Source organism: Phragmites australis, chromosome 4, assembly GCF_958298935.1.
Source record: "Phragmites australis chromosome 4, lpPhrAust1.1, whole genome shotgun sequence".
NCBI lineage: Eukaryota > Viridiplantae > Streptophyta > Magnoliopsida > Poales > Poaceae > Phragmites > Phragmites australis.
Window position 1 is genome coordinate 32,278,024 of NC_084924.1, and position 9,932 is coordinate 32,287,955.

The 9,932-nt window shown below is 43.3% G+C and overlaps 1 protein-coding gene and 1 non-coding gene across 2 annotated transcripts; both read left to right on the top strand.

Moving 5' to 3' along the window:
* The first annotated feature begins 6,849 nt into the window (after positions 1–6,849).
* LOC133916135 (large ribosomal subunit protein eL18x-like) lies at positions 6,850–9,460 on the top strand. Its single transcript, XM_062359660.1, has 5 exons — positions 6,850–6,969; positions 7,047–7,136; positions 7,249–7,377; positions 7,478–7,660; positions 9,054–9,460. The coding sequence occupies exons 1-5, from the start codon at positions 6,967–6,969 to the stop codon at positions 9,210–9,212; spliced, it is 564 nt and encodes a 187-aa protein (XP_062215644.1). The 5' UTR covers positions 6,850–6,966; the 3' UTR covers positions 9,213–9,460.
* LOC133917228 (small nucleolar RNA R16) lies at positions 8,601–8,681 on the top strand. Its single transcript, XR_009909632.1, has one exon. It is a non-coding gene; the product is annotated as a small nucleolar RNA R16 (small nucleolar RNA).
* Positions 9,461–9,932: the final 472 nt, after the last annotated feature.

Below are 9,932 nucleotides of genomic sequence, written 5' to 3' on the forward strand. Positions count from 1 at the left end.
AAATCCAAATTCAAATCCAGATTCAAATAGAACCATTTGAATCTCTTCCAAATCAATTCCAAAATCCTTTTATTCTTCTTGGACTACCCCCTCTCTCTTTTCCTTCTATGTAGCCTAGCCATACATCAGCCCAGCCCAGCTCACCCTCTCTTCTCTCCTCATGCGTGCAAACCACGACGCCCCCGACCCAACCTCGTGTGCTTAATGGCCTGTCTCATACGCTCACGCTAGCACGCCACGCGTGCGAGTTCTCCTTTCCCTCGCTGTTGCGCGGACCCTACCAACACACGTGCTCTTCTCCCTCCTCCAGCGCAGCTCACCATCGTTGTTTCTAGTCGCGTCGTGAATCCGCCACATTCAACACCGTCACTGACTTCTCGCCCCCTCTCTCTCGCTCTCTCTGCTCTCAGCGTGCGCACAGCCCGAGGCACCCACGGCCGCCGGAGACTTTGGTAACCACATGCACGGATGGCTAGCACAAAGCTGTTGTCATCACGTAAAATCCGGTATGCGCCGCCACTGAGAAGCCACATCGCACCACCTCATCGCTTCCATCTCTTGCTCCCCCTCGCCCTATAAAAAGAGAAGCCTGGCTCCATTTTCCCCTTTCTCCTGAATTTGCTTCGCCGTCACCGCCCACTTCACTGCCGCCTCTTCCCTGGGAGCATCCAAGGAGCAAGAGAAGCTCGTTGTCTTCCCCATATCGCCCTTCATCGCCTAGAAGTGGAAAGAGAGTGTGCACAAGCTAGAGACCAAGCAGATGCCACTCTCAGAAGCTTCTCGCCACCGGCCTCCGACCTCTCCCTCGCCGTCTCTGAGCTCCATGAGCTTCCATATCCCCTCCTGCTCCCTCCTAGCTAGCATGTCGCAACCCGTTTGGCCCACATTCGCGCTGCGACATTTGGCCACGGGATTCTTCCCCTCCGATGCTTTGAGCTCGCCACCAGTGCTAGGTCATGCCCTTTGTTGAGTCAGCCTTCATGCCGTTGTGCTTCCTGGGAGCCATAGTCATAGGTTGCAGGTGCCTTGCACTCGTGATTAGCGGGGAGCCATTGCCCAGTTTATGCTCCACCGCCTTGACCACCTCCAAGCATCATTTGACGCCACTCTGGCCCTCGCCTGCCATCAATAAGCCCCCAAATGGATTACCCGTAGCGCGTAGATGCTCGACATGTGTATCTCGTCATGCGCCCCCGGCGGGAACCCATCGCTAGTGATCTCTCTGGCGTGAGCCTCCGTGATTTCTCACGATAGCCCCCCTTTGTTGTTGTTCTACTTCGCTGGTGAGCCCCCATGTGCGCGTATGGCTGGCCTCTGGCCTACTGGAGTGGCGCGACATGGCTAAGGCAGGTCGCGGCTCGGCCGTGTTGGGCTGGCCCAACTGCCTTAGCCCGCGAAGCCAATCGGCCTAACCCCGATGGGCCAGCCACTGTGCAACCTAGCCTTGGCCCAAGTCCAGGCCCGAGTCCAAGCCCATATTCATGCCCATATCCAACCCAACTTGAGCACTGTACAGTGGGCCCCACTAGTGCAACGTACAGTGGGCCCTAGTACTATTCAGTGGGTCCCACATGTGGGCCCACCTATGAATAGTACTATTTTATAATTTCTCAATTTATTTTTAGATTAAATCTTTCGGAAGTCATAACTTCTCTGTTTTGACTTTGATTCTGGCGATTCTTTCATCTAAATTCATCTAAGTTTGAGATTTATCTTTATATCTCAGTGTGATATCCATTAAGGCTCATTTGATTTTTCTATTTAGTGTTATTTGATTCTTCTCTAGTATAGATCGTCGTTAATCATAATCGTGTTTGCAAAATCAGAGGAATTTCATTGAGGTACCGGAGAACCCCGACTTCGACCAAGGTTTAGAAGAAGATTTCAGAGAAGACAAGTTATATCTCCTTAATCATGTTGAACCTATGTTTTTAATAATCTAATTGATCAACTTAAAACTTAACTTATTATCATATGTGCTATGTATTGTGCTATTTAACTACCTGCAATAGTTAAATTCTATCAAACAATTGTCATAACTTAAATGTCATTATCAAGAATACATATCACCTTAGGATTTATCTGTTATTATCTATATTAACATCAGATGACACCTTGATATCTAGCATGTTTAGGATAGAATACATCTCTTCTGAGATGATGGTATGAAATACATCTCTTTGGAGATGTCACTTCACTGATTAATCAATTTAACTCATATGAAATGAATATTTGGTGATTGTGAAATACTTGATAGTGAGATATGGCTGGTGGTGTGTAAAAAGGGTATAAAACTATTCTGATGGGGGCAAGTAGAGTAGTCCTTCAGTGAGGATACTCTTCGGGGCTTGAGTTACCTACATGGTATTCATTGCTAGCTGAAGATGCCTGCCCTAGCTGTATAAGTACCGAATCATTGCGCCGTCATATTAAGCCAAACCAATGCAACCATGCGTCCTGTTATGGAAATGACTTGACCTCTCTATCTCCCGACCAAGCTTGACATTTGACCTAGAGGCTAGGGGAGCAACGAGCATCCAACCATTTGTTAGGTGTTTCGCGGATGTTTATGGAACCAAACTCTTTTCGAATGTCTCAGTGGAACCCTATCATCCATTGCGTAGACCTAACGCACTTAGGGTGTCTCGTAGTATAGTCCAGCAAGTGAAGGTGATCAAATTGTCTTGATATGATTCACTCCTCCGCTTGCAATGGTTGGAGACTGAACATATCATATGGGTAAAGTGTACAACCTCAGCAGAGTATAAATCTATTTGAATAGCCACGTCGACGGTCATATACATGCAAAATAATGACCTCACTGGGTTAGACTCAGGGCATGTGTATCTTTGATGAGTGAGTGTGTGGACTAGATGCTTGTATGATAAGGTTGCTAGCTCGATTTGTCAGGAGTTGTGGTACTAGAGGTATACCAGATATAATGACAGGGACTATGGAGTGAGGTGTAACCCCTCCTAGGACCGAAAACCCTCCATATATACCTTGTTACCTTATTTATATTGTTTAAAAGTTAACAATAGAGAATATAAACTGAATATTTTATAAATTGATTTACACTTAAAACTAAACCGTAAAACCTTATCCTTGAGTCATCCTTTATGCATATATCAACCCCTTGCAATAGTATAGGACTTTTTAAGTACCTTTCGTATTTATTCTTACTATCATTTAAATGAGGAAGCAGATTTTGACTTCCCTGGAGACGAAGGTACGGATGAGGAGTAGATTAGTGGTCCCGTTCGCACCCTAACTGTATGTGTCTTTGGGTTGTTGTTCCGCTATGTTTTGTTGTCTTGTTGGCCAGGCATGTCCAAGGCATCTATTTTGCTAAAAGGCTCTACTCAACACATGCTAACTCAACGGGGTTGAAAGTAAATTATAGCAACTTAGTCATGGTGCCCATTAATGTTGACTCAGAGAAAATGAAAATTCAAGCCAACACTTTCAACTGTCAACTTGGATCACTACCATTCACATATCTAGACCTTCCATTAAGCATCACAAAGCCCAAAGTAGAATATTATCTCCCTTTTGGTGAGAAGGCATGAAATAAGATGAGTGGAATTAGTGTGATCTAATTACTATACAAATGGCCAATTACCTAGAACAGTGAAAAAAGGCTCTTTTTGGTGGAGGGATAACCTAAAGCATCTTGATCAATATAAAAGTATAGTCATGGTGGTGGTAAAGGATGGCAACTCAGTATTGTTTTGGCAAGATATGTGGAATGGAGTGATACCTCAACACTCCTTCCCAGAGCTGTTGTCATTTTCTCAACACAAAAGAATCACTCTACAGCAGGCTAGTGCACAAAATAATTTGCACCAACTCTTTCAACTACCACTATCAACTCAGGCATATAAACAATATGCAGAGGTAGCACATGCTCTATTTGATGTACATTCCAATAAGAAACATGATATCTGGATATATATTTAGGGCTACAATAGCTTCTCTGTAGTAAAGGCTTATAAAGTACTCTTAGGGCATGTTGAAATACCAAAATCTTATAAATGGCTATGGAAGTCATCATGTCAGTGAAAACATCAAGTCTTCTTTTGGTTGCTAATGAAGGACATACTAAATACAAGAGGACTTTTGCACCACAAGAACATGAACCTAGAATCATACATTTGTGTCCTGTGCAATTTGCAAATTGAGGAATTAGTGGAGCATCTCTTGAGTATGGTTTCTCCAAAAACTGCTGGGCTCTGGTTGGCCTTCAAGTTCCACCTCTGTTAAGTCCCCATCAGGTACTTCAATTCTTCAGATACAGTCTTAGGGTCCCCTTCTTCATGGAGATTATCATTCTACCTGCTTGGAGCCTCTAGACTACAAGAAATGATTTGATTTTCAACAAAGTGACCCCCTCGACTGATGCCTATAGAGTAAAGTTTAAACATGAATTTGCCATGCTTATGCATAGAGTAAAGCAAAGCTATTTCCCTGCAATTAGTGACTAGCTAGATGCTTTCTCTTGATTCCCTTTCAGGTTTTACCTTCTTTTTTATTTTGTTTTCTTACATAAAACTTCTTTTTATCCAATCAATATATTAATCAGTAGGGGTTTTTGCCCCTCCTATTCCTAAAAAACAACTCTTGTCGATGGAACACGAGCGGAAAAAATAGACAATTGTAAAATAAGAAGTGTATAAAAATAAAATCCTTGATATAGATCTAATTGTTTTTATCTGTCAACCATGCTTCTGGCCTCTGATTAAGAAAACACATTTCCAAAAGTTTAAATTCATTTCTTTAGAGAATCACATAAATTCCATTAAACCAATGACACAACGATATCGTTGGCCACCAAGTCCCAAATACAATCTGGTGCATTCGATTACACTTGGTGGCCAACGATCCGGTACAAACATGCTTGACATATTTGCTGGCTGTAATCCAATGCAGTCCTTCAAAAGAATAATGTACATTTTCCAGTCCCATCTCCCTCCGCACGTGCTTGACATATTTGCAATTGAAAACCAGATGGACACCATCCTCGTCCAGCTGACGACAAAAAATGCATCTAGTATCTACATCCACCTTCGCATCTACAAGTTAACACATAAAGCTAGACTATTATGAGCAAGTCTCCAAACAAAATGCTTGACTTTATTTGAACATTTAATCTTCCATATATTTCCCCACAAATCATTCTTCCTTGGCAACTCCGCTGCTCCCATAGCAATTTCATATGTACTATTTTGGCTTTTATCATCACAGAAATCCTTATATGCTGATTTTTACAGAAAACATACCTCGAGAGTCATAATGCCAAGCTACAACATCATCCATTTCATCATGCATAGGCAAATCCCAAATTAAGGCCACATCCTCTTCCTAGAACATCTGCTCTACCAGATCTCTGTCCCATGAACCCGTGGCTGTATCAATAAGCTTAGACAATCATTGTAAAAGGTGAGCACCCCGAGGAATCATCGGTCAACGTGTAAAACTTCTTGGCAACTAAGGATCTCTCCATATATGTATACTACCACCATTTCCTACCTGCCAAATGACCCCTTTTTTCAACACCTTGACACCTTTTAAAATGATCCTCCACGTATATGACATTCCACTACAAGGTCATGCTTGCAAGATATCACAATCCGGGAAATACTTTGCCTTCAAAATCCGAGCACATAGATTAAGATTCTGGTGAATGAATCAACCTCCAACCTTATTCAGACAATATAGACATATTGAAAGCATGAATATCCCTGAACCCAAGACCACCTTCTTTCTTTGATTATTTTCATTTATCCCAGGAAAATCCAATGCATTTTGTTCTCTTTGTTTTATTGACTCCACCAATACCTAGTGTGTTGATTTAATTAAATAGAACTTTAGTCAAATCGAAACATGCCATAGCATAGGTTGGGATAGCTTGGGCCACCACCTTAATCATGATCTCCTTCCCAGCTCGAGAAAGAAGCTTCTCCTTCCAACCTTGTATTCTCTGCCAAACTCTATCTTTGAGATACTAAAAAACTTTCGATTTGGATTTATCCACATGTATCGGAAGACCAAGATATCTATCATTCATAGCTTCTTTTGTATTCTGCAAAGCTTGCATCACCTCGTGTTTCTTTTTACTAAACAAGGCAGCTAATTTGTCCCTATTAATCATCTGACCAGAGCACAACTCATACATGTGAAGTAAACCTTGTAAATGCATGACATCCTCCCCGTTTGCACAAATCAAAATAAGAGAATCATCAGCAAACAACAAGTGAGACATACTAGGTGCACTCAGACATATTTTGACACCATCAATCTATCCTTCTACTTATGTGTTATGTAGCAAGGTTGAAAATCCTTAAGCACACAATAGAAATAAATATGGTGACAATAGGTCCATGCTTAAGAATAATATGATCAGTTAGAACCCTATAAAAAACCATCATAACACACTTCATAATTAGATCTACCCATCACACATGAAAACCCATCTTCATCATTATGTCACAGAGAAAAGATCACTCAACCCTACCATATATCTTACTCATATCCAATTTAATTGTAGCATAGCCCACAACCCTTTTCCAAATTGATTGGAAGTTTCGAACAACTGAGAGAGAGGAGACATGTGATCAACTTTAAGTACGGACCGTTTGATAGTGTGAGATGTACGATAAATATCGTTTGAATCGGTCAGAACTCATCTATTTTATATCAGTATAGATAGTAATATATTTGAAGGATCTTAAAGGATTAAACTGAAGCTTAATGACTCTTGCAAAAGGATGAGCCTCGGCTCGGTCCGATGGCAACACCCGACCCAACCCAACTTCACCCGACCTACGCGCAAAACCTGGCGGCCCGGGCCTGAACTCATTCGGGCTGAGTCCACCACACCCATATATAACCCTCACTCTCTCGAATCGCCTCCAAAACCCTAGAACCAGCCCCTCCGTCCGCCGTCACCTCTCGCCGCACGCCGCCATGGTAGCCTCTCACCCCTCGCTGGCTGCTCGTCTTCGAGACCGTGAACCGTAGCTGACATATCCCCCCTCTCCTTGCAGGGCATCGACCTCGTCGCCGGGGGCCGGAACAAGAAGACCAAGCGCACCGCGCCCAAGTCAGACGATGTCTACCTTAAGCTCCTCGTCAAGGTACTTCCCACCGCCGTCCCGATCTGATGGCACCAGCCTTCTAGCCGTTCCGTGCTCGGATTTGGGCCTGACCGCTCGCGCCCCGACTCCCGATCTATGTGCGTGCTTGCAGCTGTACCGCTTCCTGGTGCGGAGGACCAAGAGCAACTTTAACGCGGTGATCCTCAAGCGCCTCTTCATGAGCAAGACCAACCGCCCGCCGCTCTCGCTCCGCCGCCTCGTCAACTTCATGGAGAGCAAGGTTTCTGTTCGCTCCTTGTTAAGATTGTTTGGGTTTGCTGCGTGCGTGTTTTTGGTGGTTTTGTGCGACCTTGTCCGGGTATTGCGTTTGTGGTGTGCAGGAGAACCAGATTGCTGTGATCGTGGGCACCGTGACCGACGACAAGAGGGTCTACGAGGTGCCTGCAATGAAGGTGGCCGCACTCAGGTTCACTGAGACAGCAAGGGCCCGTATTGTGAATGCCGGCGGCGAGTGCCTCACCTTTGACCAGCTGGCGCTCCGTGCACCTCTGGGCCAGAACACGGTAATTTCCACTTTTCAGCTCTAATTTCTAATGCTTACAGCTAAATGTAAAGATAGACTTTGGACATGAAAAACGCAGACCCGCCGTTTAGAGTTTAAATGCGTCTAAGGCGAACACTGCTTCAACTGTGTTTAACTGCTCTTTGCTAGAGATGAGTTATGATCTGAATTTTGCTCTCTGTATTGCTACAAGCATTTGTTGTTGAGCCTTGCGTGATGTTGTCATATTTCTGATACTTTGCCTGCATTGTGTGATTAATGGTCATTTTTGCCATATTCTAAGCCTGGATGCGCAACTATTGAAAATTTGAATTTCTTTCGATTCAAACAAGCTGTGAATCATTTTCAATTTTCTTGTTATCTCTCAATGATGAGAAAAAAGCAGACGGGCGGTCAGAACCTGATGCTGTGTTGAGTGTCTGCATGTTTGTGCATTTCTTTTCAGGAATGCATCTGAGAGCGAGAACAAGTTATTTTGCTTGCATGTCCTATTGGTTGTTGATATACCTTTTACCTCACAGGAGTAACAATTTAGTTTGCTTGGGCAAACAAATTTTATATATCTGTGTAGGTGATTGCTGGCAGTCTTCTGATTTACTCATGGTCATTGAATTGCTTAATATTGAGCACGCACCTGTGTCAGTTATTTTCTTCTTGGAGATTTCTGAGGGCCAAGGAGGTATAACGGGTGCATAGATCTAGATGGTTGTCTTACCAGCCCATTGCATCACTACATGTTTGCTTTGGTGCCAAATGGTCTAACCGAAATTTTGCTATGTTGATTCTTTTGTGTGCTTCCTTATTGTAGGTTGCTTTTGTTGGTTTATCTTCTGTTTTCTGATGTGTTGTTTTGATAACATTTTTAAGCATCCGCTTTACTCGATCCTTTCTTTTTCTATTGATATATCAATTTTTATTTGATTGTTATGTAATAATGGAAGAATGGCAGATGATGCATAAACTTATCATACACACTGAATGCAATGTGTAGACCAATACTCCGCTTATTATCTGATGCCATTGGCTAATTAGTTTTCTATTGTTCATGACTTTTTGGGTATTTGAAATAATTTTGGATTTTCAGCCTTGATTATTTTGCATGTGCCTTTTTAGTTCTAAACATTTCAATCATTGGGTGCTATATTCCTATCTGTGTGTTGCATGCATATCTTTATGTATATTAGGCTGTAGAATTTTGCTTACTTTTACAATGGGCTTGCTACTCCACAAACTTACTGTGCTTCTATGGGAAGCGGTGTTAGGCTCTTTGTTCTTATGTTGGATAATCTTATCTAATATTTTGATGTGTAAGTCCTACTTTCAATGAGCAATAGTATCTTGCTGACTCATTATTGCTTGCAAGACGATTGAATCTCACAATTTACAATTCTCAGGTTCTGCTGCGTGGACCTAAGAATGCTAGGGAAGCTGTGAAGCACTTTGGTCCTGCACCTGGTGTGCCGCACAGCCACACCAAGCCTTACGTCCGCTCCAAGGGAAGGAAGTTTGAGAAGGCAAGAGGAAGGAGGAATAGCAGAGGCTTCAAGGTCTAAGTTGTCGGGTCTTTCTCACCTAGTGGACTAAATAGATCTTGTTGAGCCTGAGAGTTCTATGTTATTACCTCAGTTCCAGGACGTTTGAGAGCTCTATGTTATTTGTACACCAGTTCCAGGATCTGCTAAATTTTGCTCGAATATTATGCCCTTTGTAGCGAAAGTTTATAACTGTTTTCGTCAGCACATTAGGCTCTATTGAATCCTGTTGACGCAATCTGAACTATTCAATTTTCTTTTGGTATTAATTTTGTTATTGCCTATGATTGAGGTAAAGTCAAGCAGAACGGCAGGATTATGTTGTCACATACCGATTTGAGGTATGATCTGAACTTACTGTTTCATGGACTGCCGGTGCCCAGGAATTGGGTCTCAAAAAAATGCTTTCTTGGAACTGATATAACGTGCTTTTTCCCCAAACGCTGCTCGCCATGAAAAGATAGCACCATAGGCAGCGTCGTCGTGCTCCACCAGCACCCGTTGCTCAGCCGAGGCGGCCAGGCAGGAGACAGCAGCGGACTCGTCGGTTCCCATTCTGCCGCTGCCCTGGTTGGGAGACCTTGGCCGGCAACCTGGGCGACCTGCGCTGCACCAGGCCCCAGCCAGCTGCTCATCCTCAGCAGCTTCCATCCCGGTGACACGGTCCATTTGGAGAGCGCAATGCCTCGACCTTTCAGAACGTCAACAAAACAGATGGGTTGCAATATGGATATGTAAATC

What these genes read in the sequence shown, in the direction of transcription:
- LOC133916135 (XM_062359660.1), top strand. An exon ending in ACCTTAAGCTCCTCGTCAAG is followed by an intron (nt 7,137 to 7,248) that starts GTACTTCCCACC and finishes GCGTGCTTGCAG; the next exon opens with CTGTACCGCTTCCTGGTGCG. An exon ending in TCAACTTCATGGAGAGCAAG is followed by an intron (nt 7,378 to 7,477) that starts GTTTCTGTTCGC and finishes TGTGGTGTGCAG; the next exon opens with GAGAACCAGATTGCTGTGAT.